The 23,619-nt window shown below is 37.3% G+C and overlaps 6 protein-coding genes across 6 annotated transcripts; 2 read left to right on the top strand and 4 right to left on the bottom strand.

Annotated features, from left to right (window-relative positions):
- Window positions 1-4,241: 4,241 nt before the first annotated feature.
- Window positions 4,242-5,345, top strand: LOC149629849 (uncharacterized). The gene has a single exon (XM_089851718.1). It carries the CDS (start codon window positions 4,242-4,244, stop codon window positions 5,343-5,345), a length of 1,104 nt encoding a protein of 367 aa, XP_089707844.1.
- Window positions 5,346-6,590: 1,245 nt separating this feature from the next.
- On the top strand, window positions 6,591-7,862 carry LOC149629848 (uncharacterized protein F54H12.2-like). The gene has a single exon (XM_089851717.1). It carries the CDS (start codon window positions 6,591-6,593, stop codon window positions 7,860-7,862), a length of 1,272 nt encoding a protein of 423 aa, XP_089707843.1.
- A 645-nt stretch (window positions 7,863-8,507) lies between these two features.
- LOC149629847 (uncharacterized) lies at window positions 8,508-9,940 on the bottom strand. Its single transcript, XM_089851716.1, has 2 exons — window positions 9,328-9,940; window positions 8,508-9,268 (listed from the first exon to the last, which is right to left on the bottom strand). The coding sequence occupies exons 1-2, from the start codon at window positions 9,938-9,940 to the stop codon at window positions 8,508-8,510; spliced, it is 1,374 nt and encodes a 457-aa protein (XP_089707842.1).
- Window positions 9,941-10,104: 164 nt separating this feature from the next.
- Window positions 10,105-12,763, bottom strand: LOC149629846 (uncharacterized). The gene is made up of 6 exons (XM_089851715.1): window positions 11,513-12,763; window positions 11,315-11,456; window positions 11,036-11,263; window positions 10,887-10,974; window positions 10,417-10,826; window positions 10,105-10,358 (listed from the first exon to the last, which is right to left on the bottom strand). The coding sequence occupies exons 1-6, from the start codon at window positions 12,761-12,763 to the stop codon at window positions 10,105-10,107; spliced, it is 2,373 nt and encodes a 790-aa protein (XP_089707841.1).
- A 268-nt stretch (window positions 12,764-13,031) lies between these two features.
- LOC149629845 (uncharacterized) lies at window positions 13,032-15,800 on the bottom strand. Its single transcript, XM_089851524.1, has 3 exons — window positions 14,813-15,800; window positions 13,487-14,729; window positions 13,032-13,421 (listed from the first exon to the last, which is right to left on the bottom strand). The coding sequence occupies exons 2-3, from the start codon at window positions 13,760-13,762 to the stop codon at window positions 13,056-13,058; spliced, it is 642 nt and encodes a 213-aa protein (XP_089707650.1). The 5' UTR covers window positions 13,763-14,729; window positions 14,813-15,800; the 3' UTR covers window positions 13,032-13,055.
- Window positions 15,801-19,996: 4,196 nt separating this feature from the next.
- On the bottom strand, window positions 19,997-23,533 carry LOC149629844 (uncharacterized). Its single transcript, XM_089851714.1, has 9 exons — window positions 23,483-23,533; window positions 23,031-23,074; window positions 22,939-22,981; window positions 22,751-22,849; window positions 22,425-22,610; window positions 21,660-21,801; window positions 21,364-21,581; window positions 20,947-21,203; window positions 19,997-20,877 (listed from the first exon to the last, which is right to left on the bottom strand). Exons 1-9 carry the CDS (start codon window positions 23,531-23,533, stop codon window positions 20,634-20,636), a joined length of 1,284 nt encoding a protein of 427 aa, XP_089707840.1. The 3' UTR covers window positions 19,997-20,633.
- Window positions 23,534-23,619: the final 86 nt, after the last annotated feature.

The raw sequence follows: 23,619 nt of genomic DNA, 5'->3' as shown, positions 1-23,619 counted from the left end.
CAGTGGCCTTTGCGTTAATCTGCTTATTGGGGTACGTGGGACACTTTTGAAAACATCGGGACGGACGGACAGCTACCAAGTCTATCATGCGATGGCGTCGCCATCTCGAAGCCAAGATAAGAAATGAACAAAGGCATGTATTCTTGAAATCAATCAAATTTCCCGCGGTTCCTTTTAGTTCCCTTGGTTGCACCGGTATGGCGCCACAAGCGCGTGATATAGTTAATTGGGTCTTATATCCTAGCGGATGAATGGCCACTCTAGTGGTACTTTTCTCAACTCAATGAAGATGATCAACCTACGTTCTGAACATCATACGATTTTAAATTGAAATAAATAAAAGATAAAGCATTATCCTCAAACTAATCGATGACATTATAAGCTGGAAAATTTACCGTCTACGCAGAAGACGATTTTAATAAATAAAGCAAATATAATAGCATTATTCTGAAACTTTTCAATGCAATTGTAAAAAATTCAAATAAGCGGGAAAACTTACAACCTGTTCATTCCACGATTTTTAAATATTAAATGAAATATTAAAGCATTTCTCACAAACTAGTTAATTTGCAGGAATAATTACATTCTATATATAACACGATTTTAAATGGTAGAAGGATAACTTGAGCATTATTCTTGAAGTATTAAACGAAATGTTAATCAAAGTAAGGTGGAAAACTTACCCTCTGTACATCACAGAATTTTCAAGGTTTAATGAGTAGTATATAAATAAGAGTTCTGGATAAGGGAAAATGGGGATTGTTTTTAAATTTTGCCGCCTCATAGTACGGTAGAGGCCGCCAAAGGTAGTACGGAGGGTCCGTACACAATTAGACGAGGGGATTGGATTCTTACACCGTTTACAAGTACGGGGAAGACCGATTAGTTCTGGATAAGGGAAAATGGGGATTGTTTTTTAAATTTTTCCACCTCATAGTACGGTAGAGCCCGTCAAAGGTAGTACGTAGGGTCCGTACACAATTCGACGAGGGGATTGGATTCTTACGCCGTTTCAGAGTACGTTGGGGGGGGGGGGGTGGGAGACCGAAACAATTGTATGAAAATTATTTGCCTAATCATCGGTGCTTTCCCTGGTATATTACGGGAGTCTGGTGTCGAGACAGAACGAAGAGTTCTCAAATTTCTCTTCCGAGAGAGAGAGACGACCATCCGAGAGAGAGAGGAGAACGTTTTCAATGTGTATGAAAGAGCGTGAATTATAAATTCTTCATAGGGATTATACGTACAACATTGACTATAGGGTATATAATTTTTCCGAACAATGGAAAATGAGGATTGTTTTTAATTTCACCGATCCAAGGGTACGGGAGAGGCCGACTAAATATTACGGTTAGTGCATACCTAGGAATCGATGGGGGATTCAAATATGGATGTATTTTTACCGGTTTAATAGAAAATCCAGGTATAATTATAAATTATCCATACCAGTTGTACAGTCTACATATATATACGATTCAGAAAATAAAGTACCAAGAATTCAAATTTATAATTGAGAAATAACCATAGCTTCTTTCGAAGAGAAAGGTTCAAAGTTCAACCAAATTTACTATATAAAGCCGATTTTCTAACTTTAACCATCATTCTGATTTATCTCAACCGAATCTCTTACACCTCGTCATTCGAATACAATCTAGACGATGTAAGTATGGTAGTCTATACCTTGATATTTTACAGTATTTACAAGATATTTTCGAAACTTATAGGAATCCTCTCAAGACTTTCCCTATTTCTACCACCAAAGGGGTAACGGTTACTCCAGATTGTAACATTTTTATCGGAACTTTGGATGGGAGTGTGGGCATCGCTTTAACAGAAAGTCATTTCAAACAACTTCGGGACAAGAACGATCAAATATCTTCCTTCTTGGAAAGCGATTCCATTGAAAATTCTTCGTTTTTCTTCGAAGGATCAGAAACAAGACGAGTCCAAAATCGGAGAGTGGTGGACGTGAGAGAAATCATCCCCGGAACTGGGACGAATTATGGAAAGCAGTACCTAACCAAAAGGGGTTTTACCATATCGCAATACCCTTGGAAGACCTTGATGGACAAATACGACGAAGTCATAGCGTATCACAACGAAGTGAAACGGGTCTTCAAAAATATCAAACGAGACGTACTGGACCATATTACTGAATACGTGGATAAGCAATGCAATGGTTGTAAAATTGATCATCCCTCACAAAAACAACACGATTGTCTGATGATTGATTGGAACACCCGTTTAGACACGTATTTTGTAGACGCGATGGATACTATTAGTTATTCCGAAATTACCCATAAAATTGACACCTTTTTAAATGAGGATATTCGCGATGCGATTATGTCTTTCATTGTATGTAACGCTAAAAAGATGTTGTATAAAACTGAAGATTTTTAAACAATAAATAATTGGTATTAAAGTCTCAATTCTCTATATCGTAGCTCATTTAAAATCATGGACCCAGTTATAAGCATCCATTCACTGGGCTTGTCTCAGGTCCCACTCAATGTGGAAAGTCACATTTCATTGCCAAATTAATTAAGCATAATGCGTCCTGCATTTCTCCACCTCCCCAAAGAATAGTTTGGTGTTATACAGAGCACCAAGAGAAATTATTTAATTCCGTGTTGGAAAATAATCCTAACGTTGAGTTTCACGAGGGTTTATTAGACCCGAGCAATTTGAATCCCGATGTTAGAAATTTTATAATCCTCGACGATCTATTATGCGAAATAGCTAATAACAAAGACGTCACTAACTTATTTATTCGAGGTTCCCATCACCGTAACACTTCGGTACTCATTTTAATGCAAAATTTGTTTTATCACGGGAAAGAAGTTAGGACCCTCAATTTAAATTCCCAATACCTCGTAATTTTTCTTTCGGCTAGAGACGTCTCCAGTGTCTTAAATATCGCTAAACAAATTTCCCCTTCTAATACCAAGTTTGTTGTCGATGCATTTCGTCAAGCCGTGGCGAAACCATACGGTTATTTATTCATCGACCTGAAGCCAAACACTGCAGATGAATATCGACTGCGAACGGGAATAATACCAGGGGAAGAAGCCGCTATTTTTGTACCGAAATAAAATGACTATATCAACATCAAAACGGGTGTGTAAAAACTTGAATTTTTTAAAATTTTTGAGCACTTGTAACGCGAAACAGAGGAAGGCTATCATCAAACTATCGAATCGTGACGCTATATTAGCCTTAGTCGAATGTTGTATAAATGTACTACGCGGTAACATTCAACTAACAGACGGGCAAAAGATACAATTGAAGAAACACCGTAATGTGTTGCATAAACTTTGTAGAAAAATTCCTCTCGCTAAGAGAAAACAGATTCTAGTTCAGAAAGGAGGTTTTCTCCCACTTTTATTAGCACCGTTACTCTCAATCGTTAGTTCAGTTGCAGGCTCTGCCATAAATCGTGCCATAAATAAATAAATGGCTCGGAAAATGATTTTGGTGTCCGAGGACGCTTTACGTCGAATGAAGAATACTACCACCGAAGATGTCGCTCTCGAATCGGACATACCATCCTTGGATAAAGAAATGAAAACTATTCTCGACAACCCTCGTATTTGCGAATCGGAGAAATTAACTTTATATAATCAAACTTTGCAACGACACATTGCATCTAATCGGAAACCAGTTGAAAAACAAAATAAATCAGTTAAAAAAACCTGGTACGAAGAAATTGCAACGTCTATCCCACCGAGCATGCTTTCTGACGCGATATCGTTGTACACTTGGACATTGAGGTATATTTCGTGGAACGAACTTGGCGAAATGGAAGTTGGGGGAAGGGTGGTGCCCGGAACTAACGTAGTGGATTTAATTTACGATGCGGTTAGAAAAACCATACCAAATACCGACCCAACGGGTTACAAAAGCTTCTACGAAATATTGCAAAATAACAATGTACCGAAAAAATTTATCAAAAACCCTACTAGAGCGCGTGTATTGAAATCATTAATGTTTAACGCGACACCACCCAAACTTAATCAATGGGTGACGATTTGATTGTAATTACAAATAAAACGTTTATCACGAGTTATGAGCCTTTATTTCCCTTTCATATCTCAAAATGGATGGTTGTACAGAAGTTGTAGCGCAAGGTATCGTGTCCAGATTATTTGAATCCTTTTCAAAAAATCCAAAAATATTAACCGGCGTCTTAATAATATTATGTTTCATAATAATCGAAGTTTTCGACTTCTTAATATTGTACTATGCGACACGCACATCCGGAAATAGTACCATTTATGGATAAGCTAGAAAATATTTATTACGACGTATCTGACTCTGGTGGGTACGTTGGTATTCGCGGATTGTATCGTTCAGCTAAAGAGAAGGGTCTCAAAGTGACGACAAAAAACGTTAAGGAATTTTTACAAAAGCAAGATACCTATACTCTACATAAAAATACCAGGTGGCGATATAATCGAAATAAGACGATAGCGTACGGTATAGACGATCAATGGCAAGCCGACCTCATTCACCTCCAGAAACTTTCCAAACAAAACAAAGGCTATCGATATATACTTGCTTGTATAGATATTTTTAGTAAATACGCTTTCGTTGAACCGATGAAAGATAAGAAAGGAGATACTATAGTAAAGGCGTTGAAAAAGATACTGGATGGTGAAAGAAAACCAAGGCGAATACAGAGTGACCATGGGAATGAGTTTGTGTGTAAAGCCGTTCAAGCTGAGTTAAAATCACGAGGAATTAAGTTTTTCGCGACAAACTCGGAAGTGAAAGCCAGTATTGTCGAGCGATTTATCAGATCGTTTAAATCAAGGATGTATCGATACTTTACTGCGAAAAATACATATACGTACGTCGATGTGCTCCCCAGATTAGTTAGTGCTTATAATAACAGTTACCACCGTTCAATTAAATGTAAACCTATAGAAGTAACACCTCAAAATTCCAAAATCATTTGGAAGAATTTATACGGAGATATTGACTTCAGTCCCCCTGTGAAGTACGATTTTGAAATCGGAGACATTGTCAGAATAAGCAAAAACAAAGGGCTTTTTGAGAAAGGATACGTCCCTAATTTTTCGGAAGAATTATTTCGAGTAATTAAGCAAATACCGAGACAACCGCCGGTATATAAACTCGAGGCGTTAAATTCGGAACCCATTTTGGGTGTTTTTTACAAAGAGGAAGTACAAAAGGTGGGAAAAGATCTCGAGACTTGCGCGTTCAAAATTGAAAAAGTGCTGAAAAAGAGAAAAAAAGCTGATAATACCGTAGAATTGCTGGTGCGTTGGAGTGGATACGGACCTCAATTTGACAGTTGGGTGCAGGAAATTGACTTACAATGAGTTTCTATATCACTTTACCATCCGATTCATCGACAAAATACTTTCCCAACAATACTACGAGTAAATTTAGGACGTATCTTCCAGAAGTAGTAAAACTTAATGGCCCTTACGAAGTTGGATTGACGGAAATAAGTTATCCAAGAACCTGGAATAATGTGAGGGAAGAAAGATTTATAAGAATTTGGTCCACTGACGCTAAAACTATGGAAACGGTAGTTGTTATTCCTAAAGGCAGTTTCTTATCAATTCGAGATTTACTCGGAATGTTGTTGTTCAATGATAGCACAATCAAATTCACGTATACTGCTAGTTTAAAACGCGTATCCGTTTTTATGGACTATAATTACACGATAAATATACCTGGTGATATTGCGGTTATGATGGGATTTACGCTTGACTCAAATGAAGATTACGTAATTACGGAATCCATGATGGCGCCTTATATCGTGGATTTGGATGCTGGATTACATTCTCTGTTTGTTTACTCTGACGTAGTTACAAATACGATCGTAGGGGATAGTAAAGTCCCTCTTTTGAGAATAATCAGCGTGAAAGGAAAAGACGGAGAAACTGTCGATGTGGAATTTGCTCGACCTCATTATCTGCCTGTAGCTTCTTCGGACATACAAACTATAGAAATTAACGTTATGGATGAACTGGGAAACCCTATACAATTCGAACGAGGGAAGGTGAACGTTACTCTACACTTCAGACCGCGGAGGACCTGGCTCACCTTATAATAATACGAGATGGATGGGGTAACTTTCAGTTCAGTGAATAGCGGCGAATGACAAACATCATGGGACGACCCCATTACATTTCCGCCCTAAGCGATTATGAGGACTACTATTTAAACCAGGCTGGTTTCGGATCCATGCCTGTATATCGGGGTGTTCCTGTACAAAGAGGGTATGGATTAGGGAACATACTGGCTTCGGCCTTTCGGAGCGCCATGCCCCTTTTTAAACGTGGTGCTCAGTTTCTTGGAAGAAAATTTCTCGATACCGGAGCGAAAGTCGTGACGGACGTTGCTAGTGGTATTCCAATTAAAAAGTCTCTAGTGACTAGATCGAAGAGCGCCGGTAAAGAAACCTTATTGTCAGCTGCGAATGTGGTTAAGGAGATGACAGGATCCGGAATTAAAAAGAGGCGGAGGGTGCATCGCAAAGTCACTCGGGTTAAAGCTAAGAAGAGGAAAACATCGTGTCGTTCTTATTCCGATATATTTTCCTAAAGCCCAAGAATATGGCGCTGATGCATCCTAACTCTAGTGGCTGCGTCAATGGCGAATTGGATATTTTCCAAGTCCCGTTAACGCAAACGGTAATTATCAGTGGTGAATGGGTCGAATACTTTCCCATTTCCAGCATCAGCAACAATTCAAACTTAGTTTTCTGCATTAGTGGAAATTCTGAATCCTACACGGATTTGTCCCAAACTCTGCTTCATGTTCAAGTGGATGTGAAAATGGACGATGGATCTTCCCCGAAAGCAGCCGTGATTGCCGCGGATGGTACAGTTACTACACCGGCGGATAATGTAGCCCCAGTTAATTTGTTTTTGCATAGTCTCTTTCCCGAAGTGCATTTGTTTTTAAACGAGAAATCGGTTACCCCTTGCGCTCAAAATTACCCGTACAAAAGTATGATTCAAACTATGTTAACGTTTGGAGACTCTGCTAAAAATAGTCATCTGACAAGCTCATTATTTTATCGCGACACGCCGTACAAGTTCAACGATTTTGCGAATAACAAGGGTTTCTTGAAGAGGGCTAAATTCGCCCAAAAAGGAACTATAGATATGATTGGTGCTCTTCATTTAGACATTTGCCAACAACCTCGCTACCTTTTGAACTTGGTGGATTTAAAATTTGTTTTTGGAAAGCCCAATACTGATTTTTGCTTGCATTCTGACGTAAAATGTAAACTGAACATTAAAGCGGCATCGTTATATTTGAGGAAAGTCAAATTGATACCTGAAATCCCGCTTGCACACGCGAAGGTGTTACAAATGTCGAGAGCGAAATACCCAATTACCCGCACGGAAGTTACTTCGTTTTCTATCCCAAAAGGCAACATGAGCGTCGTGCAGGATCATTTATTTAATGGGCAGAAACCGAATAGAGTCGTCATAGGGATGGTTGAACAAAGTGCGTTTTTGGGTGATCTAAAATTGTCACCATATAATTTCCAACCCGTTGATGTGAATCACATTGGTTTGTTCGCCGACGGCAGTAGCGTACCACATAAACCGCTGACGCCAAACTTTTCAGAACATAGCTACATCCAAGCGTACGCTAATTTATTTCTTCAAACGAGTCAGTGGAATATTGACGAAGGAAATCAAATAAGCCGCGACGATTACCCTGGGGGAAACTGTCTTTTTGTCTTTGATTTGACGGCCGATTTAATGAACAATGCCTCCCATTTTCATCTCGTTAAAAATGGAAATTTGAGACTAGAAATGAAATTCGCTTCCGCGTTAAAAGAAACCATCGCCGTTATTGAGTTTGATTGAAATTGATAAGAACCGAACCGTAATCTTCGACTAGAATGGATACGATACAACTAACGAAAATTTTGGGGAAAGATAAGTTCACCAGAAATTTATTTCGGGGTGTGTTTGCCGCTGACCAACTACCAAAATTTGTGACGACTTTTCTGTCTCTTTATATCGTGAACACCGATACGTCAAACGGTGCTGGTCAGCACTGGGTAGCCTTGTATTTCTCCAGAAATGCCAATACCGAAATGTTCGACTCGTACGGAAATCCACCTGATATGTTTCGTTTTAATGACTTTGTCGAAAGAAATAGTAAAACTGTGACTTTTAACTCGTTACAATTACAAGGAAATCTTAGTAGAACGTGTGGAGGATTTTGTGTGTATTTCGCTCTTAATAGATGTAGGGGTGTTAAAATGTTTAATATCGTGTCTAGATTTTCTAAAAATAAAAATCTTAATGATGAGATGATCAAAGAATTTATGTATTCAAGATATTCAATAAATTTTCAATAAATGATATTGTTTTTCAAAGTTTATTTACAGAAAAATACATTCTAAATAAGATATTTATAACTAATTAGATGCAATTACATCGAACAAAGATAAGTTCGATTTAATAATATTAATTTATGAATTTACAACAGTGTGATTGAAAGTTTTATTTCCCTTTTAAAATGTTGATCCATTTATGACCGTAGGAAAGCGTTCTAACACCGTCCCCCAAAATATACCTTTTATTATCACAAGGATTGAGAGACATTTTGTTTTGGGAGACAGTAAAAAGCTGATGCCTCTGAGTCAGGATTCTCTTCATTGAGTTTGTAGTAATACGATTTTGAAAAAGACACTCGCGGTAACTAGAGTGTCGAATATTTTTCTTCACCACCCTCCTACAAACGCCCTTGGCTGTTTTTTTCTCCCCCTTCTCGGAAAGGATAGAGTACATTTTGGGACGGAGACCAACGAACTCTCGTATAGGAATTCCATCCATCTCGTCTTTCATTTTTCCAATGACTTTTTTGTTCGTGTTATTGAAAAGAGGGTGATTCTCGGGATATCCCGAGAAATCGAAGAGGTGGGAAGAGTTTTGAAAGTCTTTGTAGACATCCTTAGTCTGGATATCGTATGTCAGGCTATCAGTGTCCGTGAAAAGAAGTCGGGCTTCGTTTTCATACGTTTTGCGCATGTACTCGTAATGAAACTCGTACATTGCTAGTTTGGAAAGGTCTAAAATGGTGAAGCCTGTGTAGATGGGTCTATTTAAGGTTAGCGACTTCTTCTTCATTTCAATACCGACAAGCTCATTGTGGAAAATCGTGTATTGCTTAAATGAAGGAGATGACGCTTTTTTGATAGCCCGCTCAGGTGTTTGTACGAGGTGGAAATCGATACGATTACGGAGATTTTCCATAGTCTTGCCTGTGATCGAAAAATCATGTTAGAACTTATAAAAATTGAAATTCAGTACTTTAACTGACCAAAAGTGCTGTTATTTAAAAGTTTGAAAAATTCTTTTTCAAAATTGTTTTTGGCATGCTTTCTTTTTTCCGTATTGAACTCTACGAACGGGCGAAGCCATGGGCTTTGGGTGAAGGATAGGATCTTATGAACTTTGGTTAATTTAAGACCTTTTGAAACGTAGTATTTCAGATTGCGATAGTGTACTACATATCGTTCCTTGTTGAAAAGAGAAGGCACAAGCTTTGGCAGGGTGTCTTTCACGGCCAGGTTTAATTGTTTAAGCATGAAGTTATAATAAGATGAGAATAAGTCTGTAGTTATAGGTCGAGATTCAGGCGCTAGGGGATAACAATTATGGTCGATATGTAGCTCTTCGGGGTATTCTAAATCCACTTCTAATATAAAGCCATAGGTTGAGTCGTCGGATAAAGGTAGAACGATTTTATTGGCGTAGTCTAAAAGGTCTTCAACTGGTACCCAAGCGAAGTTACTCGTCGGGAGAGAATCCACCATAGCATACCCATACAGATTGTTCATATCAAGATACATGATGTAGTTGGAAGGTTTCGAAGAGTCATAGGTTTCGGGGATATATGGGTTGTTAGCTTTGGCAAAGCTAGTGGTCGGCATTTGGATAGGATAATATCTGTTTGTTTTATCTTTATCCATAATCTGAAATTATCCACGGGAAGTCTATGCTTAATGAAATGTAATCACGAATAATTATCTGATTATTATCCATGGATAACTGATTAACCAAAATTCTGTGGATTATCTTGTCCAAACGCCGACCACTAGGCAAAGCGATGACTAATCATAGACACACCCCCTCTTATTCCACGCTCAATAAAAAAATGCATGTCTATGTCGAGAAGAAGGTCAAGCTTGACTTTGGTCATGCGCAGTGCCGATTCCCAGGCGAAACCGGGCCCAGTATATGCGTGAACACAATCCAGGCCGTAGTATTCCACACACATGGAGCGGAAACTTTCAAATACATCAGCGAGCTGTAATGTATCTGCTTGAACGTACAAATCGTGGAGTTCCCCTATTGAGCAAATGACATTAGAGACAAAAGTAAATTTCATAAGATACCATCGTAATACCTAGGTTCTTGATGTTAAAATTATCCCACACTTGACGGACAGATTCGTAACTCTCATCTGATAGATGCTCATCTGTCAGGGTGTTAAAAAATGCCTCTTTTGGGGGTAGTATGGTTTCTTCAAATTTCTCTACGCAACTCATATAGTCGTATGGATAGTTTAGTTTTTTTAACAGGTAAGGAACTTGATGAGCAGGATAAAATGCGCTCAGTATGGGGAATTTATCAGGTCCACCCATGGCCAAATTAGTGATTAGGGTTTCGAGACTGGCTGGCATAAAGCGAAAAGAATCAATAAAACGAAGGCGGCCTAAAGTGAAACTAATATATGTTTCAGTGTTTGCCGGAATACAGGAAATGTTCTCTTCTTTAATCAATCCAATTCTCTGCATAATAAGATGAGCATCGTAGCTAAAACATACAATAACTGTTTATGTACGTAAGTTACGCGGAAAAAGATATTTCACATACCGCGATAAGTTATGCATTATGACGGGGGTGAATTTTCCTACACGTAGCTTTAAATTGCATGAGTTATGCGCAACTCCCCGAAAACGACCTAACATTGAAAAGTAGAGTATTTATATTTATCGTCAAAATAAGTATCGTGAAATTCGTACCAGAATAATGACAGTGATCTGTCACTCCAGGATCGTCTAGCGTAAGAACCCCTTCGCAGACGTAACAATGAGTCGCGTTTCGAAACATTTCTTCTTCCTTCGGTGTAAGGTTCATGGGGATATTCTCATTCAATAAATGAGTGATGTTCTCCCGTTCCATCAACAAATTTTCAAGAAAAACGTCGATAGCATCAGTCCCCCGATAGGTTACGGGAGCGTTTGGTTTTCCTATAAAAATAATATTAGTAGCTGAAAATATTTAATACAAATATTTAATACCGTCGGGTCCGATTTCAACGTAACTAAAACCACAAGCTACATGTTCAGATAGCTTAGTTGTTGAGGAAAGGGAAGAATCCGGAAGGCATATTTGCATTTTGTCAATAATGGACTCAAAGTCCGCGTATATAACATATGGAACCTAAAATGAAAAGAGAATTTAATTCTACCCTATGTAAATTGTTGTAGTTTCCTTACCTTTTGTAACCAGTCGATTTTTTTAAACTCCAAAATGGGTTCTTTGTAGGGCATTTTAACAACTTGCGGGTCGTGAACGTTACAGTTTCTAAGGTGTTCGTTATATCTTTGTTCGGAGTTTTTTCCAGCAAAGCGGTGTAGACAATATCGACATACGTGAACTTTTCCATTGTAATTAGTGAAGTGACTTAATAAACGGCTAAGATTTGTTATGAGGCAAAAATGTCTGGTTTCTCCAGACAGAAGATAGAGAAGGTCTATTTGACGATTTTCCGGAACTTTGTTGTCACTGACGTGTAAAGGGAAAACCTCTTTTTCATATCCAAAGATATTAATAGATAGATGATTTTTGATTTCAAATTTTTTAAGTTTAAAAGTATTTAATTCAAAGGGGAAAGATATGTCACTGCAGTCCAACTCATTTTCAAAAATACTGTATTTTGAACTTTCGCTTCTGTTTGAATTAACAGGCTGAGGATGTAACTTCGCTAGCACGCACCATAAAAAACACTTTTGGTCTTTCGATTTTATATTCAAAACCCCTTTCCCATTACTCAATTGGGATGGGAGTCTTACACGCGCACCACCAACCAGTGGCATGTAGGTTATTATATCGACTTGGAAAAACAAGATACGGTCGATGGTCCAGCCACTACCCATATCTTGAAATTCCTCCATTGCCTTCGCAATCTGCTTGCCACAGGTGTCAATTTGGGAAGGGATAATATCAGGCTGTAGAGTAGTTTGGTTCTTGCTGCGGAAAAAGGGTAGCGCTTCAACTTCCTCACCGTCGTTGAGTTCACGCGTATATCTCGTTTGTATAAAGACATTCCATTTTATACCACGTTTCTTAATTAAACGGTTTTCTAAGTATTTAGTTAAGGCAGGTTTAATATTGGCTAGTAAAACTTCACTGTCCGATTGCGCAGTTTTAGGAGTATAGCGTGAGCTTAAAATTGCATCATCGAGAACGGAAAGTTCCTCCACATTAACCAGCAATGGGGTTGAATCCTCTTCTCTAGGTTCTGAGAAACTAGTTGAAGGTAAAGGATCATTATTCGTTTGAGGAGTGGTGGATTCCACTAAAGTAGTCGCGTGAATACGCGAATGTCGTTGCAATCCTAATTTTCGCTTAAAACCGTTGCCGCAAACTTGGCAGACAAATTCTTCGTTACCGTGTACTTCGCGAATATGTCTGTTTAAATTGTGCTTGAAACTAAAATTTCTTCCACAGAAAGTACACGAGTACATTTTAATAGCCTGATCTTTATTTGCGACTAACAATATGAACGGTCTGAATCAGCTTATATATGCATTGAGGGGATAATTTTTTCGTAGTTCTAACCCCCCCCCCTTTCCCGGTCTGAGTAATATGAGACGGATATTAAAAGTATGTAATTATTTATTAGTGTAAAGAGATTAACAAATACATATTGAAATATTAATATTATTATTTTTTTATTATTATTATTATTTTTAATTATTATTATTATTTTTAATTATTATTATTATTTCAGGCTTCAAAAATGCCTTTATTTATCATTTAATTTAATAACGCTTCGTCTACTATATTTTGCAAAGCGATTAGATTCTCAAGTTCATCAGAGAATTCCACTCTCTTCGGTCTCTTCTTATTTGTTTTTTCCGTGGTGGTGCTTCTCTTCTTCCGCTTCTCCGCAAGTTGGGGTGATGATGGTGTCGTGATAGATAGTGCAGTGGCAGATGATGAAGGTGTCGTGATAGATAGTGCAGTGGTAGATGATGATGTGGATGGAACTGGGGCTGACGCTGCAATTGGGATAGTAGACGGGAGCTGGGGAGTTGACGACTGTGGGGTGTTAAGGGCAGAGTGTATCAAGTTAACCCACGAGTCTTCTTCATCGGTGATACTTCGGTCCACTTTCTCAACCTTGAAAATTAATAAAAATTGATAATTCAATTTTGAAACCTAAAATTAAAGGCCTAGAAAAGTACCCGTATCAGTTGGTTCATTCCACCAAGCTTTCGTTGAATGTTTGCGATGTTTGGATGATAGCAAAGGTGCACATCAATCGTGTTGTTTAATGGGTTTGGGCGGAAATCCACCCAAAACCCATTATGGGTTTTGCGAACCGTCACCTCAAAAAGCCGAAAGTCGAATTCAGGCAAATCCGGACGCCCGGGAATGGGGCCTAAAGTCGCCGTGTACCGAATTACGGCAACAGTAACATTTTTATTTAACTGAGAGCTAGAGCTGCCTGTGGTGGACATTATTCACAATGAAGATTGATGAATATAGTTATAGATACCGTAAGGTCGGTATATATACTATCTCAAATAAGGGTGGGGGTCGCAATTCCTAGACTATTGACTGCTTATTCGAAAACACAAAGTTCATAAATAGATTCCAATTTTCATCAATTCCCACGAAAATACTAAGGTACAAAATTCAATATTGAATTCCACCCATTATCTTCGGTGTGAAAAACAATAATGTTATTAGAGCTCCTGGGAAAGGTATAAGGGTTAATATGTACTGGAAAACTGCAAAGAGTTTCACCCTATTGTGAGACGATTTTTTTTTTTTTTTTTTTCAGAAGGTGCAAATAAACCTTGAAACCGTGAAGTCATATTTCCTAACCCGGGGGGGGGGAATGTTTTTTAAATTGGAGTCGAAATAATAGTGAAACCAGATGAGATTTTTGATTTTTATTCATTTACCAATAAAGAATTTACATAATCTTGATGTTTATAAATCCACGTGGAGAATAGGATACATTTTTGAAGAGCGCAAAAATATTTCTTAGTTTTTAAACTGTTTCTATGTTCGGCTAAACAAGAAATTAACGGTCCGTCCAAATCAATGTCCTTAGGTTTGGGACATCCCACTCCGTTCAAATCAGTTACTTCACGGTGAATTATGTTGGATAAAAAATAACACTTTTCTTCACCCTTGCAAAACACCCGTTCACACCCTCGAACGGCCATTGACACACACTCGTTGAGTTTATTGTAGGGAGTGAATCCATAGTCCCAAGGTAGTCCATGTAGGTTGTGAATAAGCCAATTGTTTTGTCGTTTGGCGCTTTCGGATAATTCACTTTCAGGGTACGGAGGAGTAAACGTCCACGAGGCGATTTTAGGTGGATTTTCTACTGTAATGGCTGCAAATTCTTTCGCTACGCGAGACTCCCTACCTTGAACAAAGTCAAAATCAAGCACTACAGACTTCTTATACCTAAGGATTGGAGAAATTAATTTTAATATTTAACGCTCTAGTTTATATATTATTTTTAGTCTTTGCAGATAAAGTCCTCTTACATCTTACTTGAATTCTTGATCTATACTCCTTAAAGTCCTTTCGAAATGTATAAAACATAGACTACCATACATCATCCAGATTGTATTCGAATGACGAGGATTAAGAGATTCGGTTGAGAATCGGCTTTATATAGTAAATTTGGTTGAACTTTGAACCTTTCTCTTCGAAAGAAGCTATGGTTATTTCTCAATTATAAATTTGAATTCTTGGTACTTTATTTTCTGAATCGTATATATATGTAGACTGTACAACTGGTATGGATAATTTATAATTATACCTGGATTTTCTATTAAACCGGTAAAAATACATCCATATTTGAATCCCCCATCGATTCCTAGGTATGCACTAACCGTAATATTTAGTCGGCCTCTCCCGTACCCTTGGATCGGTGAAATTAAAAACAATCCTCATTTTCCATTGTTCGGAAAAATTATATACCCTATAGTCAATGTTGTACGTATAATCCCTATGAAGAATTTATAATTCACGCTCTTTCATACACATTGAAAACGTTTTCCTCTCTCTCTCTCTCGGATGGTCGTCTCCGTCTCTCGGAAGAGAAATTTGAGAACTCTTCGTTCTGTCTCGACACCAGACTCCCGTAATATACCAGGGAAAGCACCGATGATTAGGCAAATAATTTTCATACAATTGTTTCGGTCTCCCACCCCCCCCCCCCAACGTACTCTGAAACGGCGTAAGAATCCAATCCCCTCGTCGAATTGTGTACGGACCCTACGTACTACCTTTGACGGGCTCTACCGTACTATGAGGTGGAAAAATTTAAAAAACAATCCCCATTTTCCCTTATCCAGAACTAATCGGTCTTCCCCGTACTTGTAAACGGTGTAAGAATCCAATCCCCTCGTCTAATTGTGTACGGACCCTCCGTACTACCTTTGGCGGCCTCTACCGTACTATGAGGCGGCAAAATTTAAAAACAATCCCCATTTTCCCTTATCCAGAACTCTTATTTATATACTACTTTAATGAAAGATAAAGCATTTTGCTTAAACGATTTAATGAAGTTATAATTAAAAAAATAAGCTTTTCAACTTACCAACTATACACAACACGGTTCAAAAAAGAAAAAAAATTAAAGATTAGAGAATTATTCGTAAACTATTCAATAAAATTAAAAAATGTATAAAGAAAAAATTAGAGAATTATTCTTAAACTATTCATTGAAATTAAAAATAATCAAAAAAGCAGTGAACTATAAGAAATGATAATAAAAGTTAATAAAATTACTCTCTATTTCATGGAATGATAAACACAGTAACAGTGTTCGGACGAAATTTTTATATTGAAAATCCCTGACTTTTCCAGCTTATCCCTGACCAAATTTCCCCAAAATTCCTAACCACTTTAAGGTGTTGGTTGATATACCAATCGAAATCACTGACCTATCCCTGACGTTTTAGGAAGAAACTTTAAATCCCTGACTTATCCTAGTTCAGTACGAACCCTGAATAAAGCATGAAAACGTACGGCTTGTACACTCTTTTTCAAAAGTCTATCTAAGTTGATCTTTTGGAGAAAAACAATATGCTACTTACTTTCCAATTGTGCTTGTACCAGACTGAGCAGGTAAAACATCACAATAATAAAGAGCAGGAATGAGCGAAATCCAGTCTGAAGAAGAGACATGTTTTTATATCTGTAAGAAGAAAAGAAATTTAGTAATAGCCGCCTAACATAATGAAGTGGCTACCACGCCGTCGGTATTGACAACTGCTATCACCCAGCCGGTGCCGGCATTCTCTATAGTCCCTTGCCTCCACAGGGGGCTTAGAAAGGAACTATTTCTAAAGTCGAGCAATTGATGATTTTGCCAGTTGCTCAAGTGATTTTGGGTAAAGGGTGATGGGCTGTATAACGTAATGAACGACCTGTTTAAGATCAAAGTTAGAAGTCGACGGGACCGAGGGGCTACTCACTTCGCCAAAAAATGTAGACCGGATTACTTATTTCCAATTATTTACGATTTATTTCTATTATTTTTGTATTTCTTTTTTTCCCGATATTTCTCCTAAAATTTCCAATATTTCACGATATTTCCTTTAAATTTCCAATATTTCCATTATTCCTTTGTGCCTCTAATATTTCTCCGCATTTATATTATTCTTTCGTATTTCAAATATTTCTCAGTATTTCTACGAGACTTATCGACATTAATTTGGTATTTCATCGTCAAAACACCTTTATTTCGATTTTTTTATCCACTTGACGTGTCTGTGTGTGTGTATGTCTGTTCGCATTTGGTAAATCGGAGCGAACGTGTTGGCAATATTCCTACCGCGTTCGCAGTACTCAATATTTACTTATACCCCTTTATCATCGTTAGGGTTAATATATACGTGGCGATCGACTAGGGTTACGTGAAACATTTAGCCTTCCAAAGGCAGTGCTTTCACCAAAGGTTCACTCGATTGCGGCTTTTATTATTATTTACTATGAATCAATCGCCTTATATACCCTAAATTTAAAAATATTGTTTAAGAGACATACGCTTGAATACAAACGCCAACAATAGCTATTTTTGAAATTATTATAGGACTAACTTTTCTTAAAACGACTTAACTAGAATAATGACGATTAAAATAATTAATAGCAATTATATCTATTTAAGAGAGTGACACATTAAAACAATCTGATTAACTATCAAGTTTATGTCTGTTAATTGGTTGATAAAAACATTAAAGTTTAAATTCGTCATGTGGATAAGCGTAGGTAAATAAAAATTCAAGTTATTTTTGACAAGGTGTGTCTAAAAAAGTTACTTTAACATTAAACAAGGTTTTTAACGCGATAAGATTTTTCTGTCAACTGGGATTCTTTTGAAAGCCTGAAAATATATTTCCCTCAACTTTTATACGTCGAAATGGGAATTTGGTTCAATGCTCTTCGACTGATTGGGACTTTTATCCATCGCGATTTGATCATTTTCTATTCGATTTTACATGAATATACACTAACGAAGTATTAATTGATTTTAAAAAGACAATTAAGCTATCTCTACAATTCCCATAACTCTATTTTCAAAGGTTGAGTTTCGACTAAAATCGACGGTGTTCAAGCCCGCATAGTGAAAAGAACTCTTTAAAACCGATAAGTGGACTTGTAACCGCAAAGTTAGTAAAAGATTAAGAGGCCTAAAGAAAATAATTACAATTAGAAGTTCCAAGGTTCCCGCTTTAATGACTTATTGTCCACGTAACGAAAGAAAAATAAACGCAATTCGTAAATATAATAAAAACTTTTTATTCGCGTAAACAACGGTCTAGACCGTGCACTGCCAATTCTACAACTACAATACCCACGAGCAGCTCGTTCTTTTTATGGGGGCGCAAAAAGGTTTTTTTATTCATAGGAGTGACGCTTAGGGCGCCACTCCGTCCGACTTGGGATTCGGGAATCAAAAAATATTTACCAAAAAAAATAGATAATAAACAAGCCCCAGCAGAAAGGACACTCGTGCGACATGTAAGATAATAAAAAGTGAAACTATAGGGGCTAAAAAAGCTAGCGTGAGGGAAAACTTTCTTTACTAGACGCCATACCTCCAGTTCTGAGAGAGACTGATAAATATTAACTTAACAGTAGAACTCTCAGCAGACAGCACCATCCCTTCCGAAGAGGCGAAGTCTATTCACCCTTTGCCAAAAGCTAGGGAGAGAGACCTTGAAAAGTCGGCGCAATACTCGTGCGGGGGGGGGGGGAATCTCCTCCACCACGAGTCTAAAATGAAAGTCCATTTTTTCTTTCTTTTTTGAAAGTAGACGACGTAAACATTTCCTTGGGAAGAAGGTGAAGGAAGTGGAGTGGTTACGGACTTAAGAACAAAAATATAGTTTGTTCTCATGAGGTACAAATTTCCGGAATCATTTCTTCATCATGAATTCCAATTCAAGTAACGAATAATTTACTAGAGCCGAAAAGCAATTTTTCTCAATGATACACCGCTAGTGATAGAGCTATGGCCAAATATTCTTGGAACGTTTGAGACTTCAACTTACCCAGATACGCAGCAAATACGGAACGATGATGAGGTACTGTGGAATAACTTTTTATAAATGCATAAAGCATTTGTATGAACGAAAATTAAGAGTAGAGATAATAATGTGTCTAGACATTAATGTATAGAGCACCACCTTATTCCTAAGGAGTCATAATTTGTACTGACAAACTCTTCTTCCATTGTGCATTGTTATGTCAAAAAATCTGATTGTTGCATATTGCGCTAAATTATCTGCAGTTAAAGATTCCCTCAAGGTTTCTCTTTTTAATACTTTCAAGTAAATTATTTGAAAGTCAAATTTGAAACTCCTTGCTGCGGCGTGTTTTTGCACTCCTAGTTTCCACCTACGTCATATCGGATGATCTCGTAAACAATAGGCATCAAAAGAGAGGGGGGGAAGGAATTTTATTATTTTTAAATGGGAGAATCGGGTTCTGACGCGTCTGTTTGTACGTGTATATGTGTCTGTTGTTAAAACCCATTATTATGGCGTTAGCAGTTTGCAAATCGGAGCAAACGTGTTCGCCATTGCAGAACCGCTAACACAGTTCACTGAAATTTAGACAAGTTGAGAAACCAATATAAAATAACTCTCCGAGTCGAGAGTAGGACTACCTTCAAACGTTTATATCTAAATATGTAATTATGGCTGTCAAGTTACAAACAAGTATTGAAATTAAAAGTAATGAATTATTCAAGCAATAATTCATGTATAATTTGTGATATTTTAGTATTTTTTAATTTATTCAACTACTATAGTAAATCGGCATTTTAAATTGCTATAAGGATTCACAAGACGTTTTGCAATCCATATTTCTTTCAAAATTTATGAGTGTAATCTTAATTGTGATCCTAATAACATGGAATTTACACGATCATGAAGACAATTGACATGAAGATAATATTTTGTTATTATTTCTAAACACATAATTTAATTTGCAATTCGCCTTTGATTTATTGTCAACCATAATTGAGAATAAGCACACTCCAGTTAGTGGGTTTCAGAGAAGACTGACACTTCGGTTCTGACTTGCCCGGCAGCGACTTAACAAAAGTCCACCATTAGACCTCAACTACATACCTGATTATTTAGAAGCAAAAAAAACCTGATTAAATATTGGGTTCAATAGATGATCATTGACTCTCATTAAAAAAATATACCTTAGATTGTTTACATAGTTTTATTGTGTTTCATAGGTGATCACCGAATTTGTGAGTTACATCTAAAACATGTGTATCTTGGGTCCAACTAGGGGTAATTGACTATTATTACAAAAAAAAATAACCACATTCATATTATTTCCATAAATACTTGTTAGTTGCCATTAAGTTAATTTTAATTGCCTGTTATATGTGTTTCCATTACGACATTACCTACTACAACTACATTTTAGCTACATTGAAAACATTTTTATTGGTGTAACTATAGTGCTTGTTGAAAGTTAATCCAACATAATACATATTGTTTGCATTGATGTAGTGGTCGGCGTTTGGACAAGATAATCCACAGAATTTTGGTTAATCAGTTATCCATGGATAATAATCAGATAATTATTCGTGATTACATTTCATTAAGCATAGACTTCCCGTGGATAATTTCAGATTATGGATAAGGATAAAACAAACAGATATTATCCTATCCAAATGCCGACCACTACATTGATGTAATTTTTCATTAGCCATGGATGAACACTACTTTCAACAAATACAAGATTGATTTTTGTTAACTTAAATAAAAGATTGCTTTTTTAACTTAAATATGTGATGGGTTTTTGAAACTTTCCAAAACTTCGTGTTAGTTACATTGAAAATATTCTTCCTCGGGTGCTTTGAGATTGACAAGGGATCATTGTCAGTAGCTCTATTGCGGCCACGACAGAAGCGACTGCTAGCATTACTGCCCAGATTGCAAAGGCCATTCGAATTTCTTTCCAGGTGATGGCGTGAACTTCATTTTCAGATCCATGTTCGTTCCCTCCGAATTGTCTTTGAACAGAGCGACGCCAAGGAGTTTCTTGACTTGTTTCCACGAAAGAGCGCAGTCTAATAAATAAAATTAAGTTAAATTATTGGACAGGATCATGATTTAAGGTATAGTTCTACAAAACCAACCTTTTGTTGATGATCTTGAGAGCTTCTGGTGGTAGAGTGTGAAATGTGAGAAATACCTTCGGTTCGCAAAGGTACTCGGCCGAGCCAACATGGAGGCGTCTTGTGAACTTTGGGCCTAGACTCTCCATAGTCCTCATAAGTTCTGTGCTGTCAAAATCCCAAAACCCCACATATGGCTCTGTGAGTAAACTGAAGTCGTATTTTACTGGTACGTTCTTAGCAACAAACTTGCACAAAGTGATTATTTCAGTGTTATTCTGAAATAAACAAACGTTACGGTAAATTCTGAGGTAAAAGGTCGTACTGAAAGAATTCGGCCAGAGGTAGTGTAATTTGAATAATGTCGAAGACAATTTTTCTGACTTTCACTCTAGTTTTTGGAAGTAAATTTACTTAAAATAAAAAAATCAACTATACCGTTCGACAAAGAGGGTTGCTGGCCGACCCTCTACGATCAGGACCCCCCAAAACGTTTGGAACTCTCATGAAGTCCGCTACTGTGTTGACATTTTCAATTTTCTGAGTGGAGTAATTGGCTTTCATGAAACTGCTGAACAAGTTGATGAGAATCACAGTTATCAATAGAAAGAGCCCCACGCTGATTCGAACGGCTATAGACGCCGGAATGTCAAATCCTAGGGGAACAAAATATAGTCCAACGATCCTTACACATAGCCTTAGCTTCAAAGCGACTGTATAGACGACTTTTTTACCTTTCCCCAATAGAGCTCCGTAGTACAGAAACACTTTCTTGAAAGCAAAAGATACGACTGAGTTTCGAATTCCATTGATTCTCCGTTGAATGATCTCAACCAGAGTTAAAAGTGCGAACGAGCAAACCAACCCGATCCATATCTGACCAAATTTCACAAAATCAAGCGATAATTTCAACTGATACCGAAAATTTCTAAGATGCTAATTTTTGGGCTGAGATATACCATAACAAAAGTAAGATAAGGGACTAGAAGTAAAGTGCTATGCACGGGGGTGTATTGGTAATAGATCCTGGCACTAGGGAACAAATTTGTGAATTTTATGCCGCTTCCATCTCTAGAGAGAAAAAAATTGGTCGAGTTCCAAAAAGATTTCCTACCCCCTTCCCCTCAACCTAAAGCCGCGGAACACGGACGCGGGTGCTTGAATCTAGTTCGGCCGTATACCGCCGCGGGCGTCTCCCGTTTTGGAGGGGAAATTCAGAAACCGCTACCAGAGGGCCAACCGTTGGTGTGTTATCAAGAATATTCACTTTCGCTAAGTAAAGAATTTGGTTAACTCGATACTTCTAGTCCCTTATCTTACTTCTGACTTTAGTAGTTCAGGCCAAAATTGAAATCTAAATGTAAGACAAGCTAGTCCTGTTGTTAGTGTTGTCCCTAATAACACCAAATTAACAGAACATTACGTGGAATTTCCAATCTCTTCCTTATCAAAATCTCTTCACTTAAAATAACCCGAGTGATTGCAAAAATGTTTCTTACTCCTTGAGAGAAAGTGTTTATATCGTTGAACGTTCCAGTTGAACTCGTGTTGTACGTGGTGGTTTTTGCCGAGATAAATCTATAGCAAGATTGCATGAATTCTACTGTTGGTGTTCTTTTTACAAATAGAGCCTTATTATAAGGTGGTTTTTTATAATTTATTGGTTCAAACATCATCGTATAATCCTGAAAATGAATTTATTTTAGTGCCCTATAATTAGCTGGTGTTGTAAATTTTCGATATTATTTCATGAATGATATTGTAAAAATTTGCTTTCAAATTAACATGAAGTTATACTAGGTCTGTGTCAATGACATTTATTTACCTGAAATCTTTTACCTTCTCTATACTTGAGGCGTTTGTTGTTCTCGAAAATGTAATACATCATTCTGCCAAAGGAATCGTAGGGTAGCAGCCCTAAATCCTAGGAATTAAAGTGAAATATTAAAAATAGAAAAGCACGTTGAGACTAATGCAATAATGATTCGGCATTTTCTTGGGTGGTTTATATACCGTCAACGTTCGTTGCTCCCACTGGTGGCTAGAATAGGGAAACCTGTTTCCCAAATTGAACCTAAGCAGAACCTCACCTAACTTAACCTTACCTGAAATGGATAGATTTTACTGATGTATAATATTTTTTAGCACCCTAGGAGCATTACCCGTCAACCCGTCGGGACATATTTTGTTACTTTTCATGAGGATATTATTTCATAAAGAAGGGCTTTTAAATTTCTGGCCGTCTTTTAAAAAGATGGCAACAAATTTAACCCAAAAGACCATTCAGCCCGTCTATAGGTTAAAGGAAACCAGTGTACTAAGCGGTTTGGGCTGGGCGTTGATTATCAGTCAGTCTGTGAGTCAGGACTTCGATTTATATAGATATAGATTACCAAAAAAATAGTAAAAACGAGTACTTTACGGTTCGCGCATTTGGGAAAAACCTATTTTACTGTTATTTCAATTATTTAATTATAGTAACAGTTACATTCCCAAGTATTGTGAGTGCTCAGCAAGATTAATTTCAAAGTTTTAAATGTTTGTAATCTGAGCTTACCGTATTTTTATACGCACTCCCCGTAGTTACGTTGTAAACGACTTCCTCCATTTTTCTCCGAGTAAGAATTCGAAAAATCTCTAGGACGAAAAATTGAAGTTGATTTCTGATAATATCATAGAATTGCACTCTAATAA

The sequence above is a fragment of the Phalangium opilio genome, unplaced genomic scaffold (assembly GCF_054372755.1).
Source record: "Phalangium opilio isolate 3A_F unplaced genomic scaffold, DU_Popi_V2 ptg000105l_1, whole genome shotgun sequence".
NCBI lineage: Eukaryota > Metazoa > Arthropoda > Arachnida > Opiliones > Phalangiidae > Phalangium > Phalangium opilio.
This window is presented reverse-complemented; position numbering and strand designations above follow the sequence as displayed.

What these genes read in the sequence shown, in the direction of transcription:
- LOC149629846 (XM_089851715.1), bottom strand. Translation starts at nt 12,763, where the DNA reads ATGTACTCGTGTACTTTCTGTGGAAGAAATTTTAGTTTCAAGCACAAT. An exon ending in AGATCACTGTCATTATTCTG is followed by an intron (nt 10,975 to 11,035) that starts GTACGAATTTCA and finishes TTTCAATGTTAG; the next exon opens with GTCGTTTTCGGGGAGTTGCG. An exon ending in TTTTAACATCAAGAACCTAG is followed by an intron (nt 10,359 to 10,416) that starts GTATTACGATGG and finishes TTTGCTCAATAG; the next exon opens with GGGAACTCCACGATTTGTAC.
- LOC149629845 (XM_089851524.1), bottom strand. Translation starts at nt 13,762, where the DNA reads ATGTCCACCACAGGCAGCTCTAGCTCTCAGTTAAATAAAAATGTTACT. An exon ending in GAATGAACCAACTGATACGG is followed by an intron (nt 13,422 to 13,486) that starts GTACTTTTCTAG and finishes TTAATTTTCAAG; the next exon opens with GTTGAGAAAGTGGACCGAAG.
- LOC149629847 (XM_089851716.1), bottom strand. Translation starts at nt 9,940, where the DNA reads ATGCCGACCACTAGCTTTGCCAAAGCTAACAACCCATATATCCCCGAA. An exon ending in TTTAAATAACAGCACTTTTG is followed by an intron (nt 9,269 to 9,327) that starts GTCAGTTAAAGT and finishes TTTCGATCACAG; the next exon opens with GCAAGACTATGGAAAATCTC.
- LOC149629844 (XM_089851714.1), bottom strand. Translation starts at nt 23,533, where the DNA reads ATGGAGGAAGTCGTTTACAACGTAACTACGGGGAGTGCGTATAAAAAT. An exon ending in TAAACACTTTCTCTCAAGGA is followed by an intron (nt 21,802 to 22,424) that starts GTAAGAAACATT and finishes AAATTTGGTCAG; the next exon opens with ATATGGATCGGGTTGGTTTG. An exon ending in CGGAGCTCTATTGGGGAAAG is followed by an intron (nt 21,582 to 21,659) that starts GTAAAAAAGTCG and finishes TTGTTCCCCTAG; the next exon opens with GATTTGACATTCCGGCGTCT.
- LOC149629849 (XM_089851718.1), top strand. Translation starts at nt 4,242, where the DNA reads ATGCGACACGCACATCCGGAAATAGTACCATTTATGGATAAGCTAGAA.
- LOC149629848 (XM_089851717.1), top strand. Translation starts at nt 6,591, where the DNA reads ATGGCGCTGATGCATCCTAACTCTAGTGGCTGCGTCAATGGCGAATTG.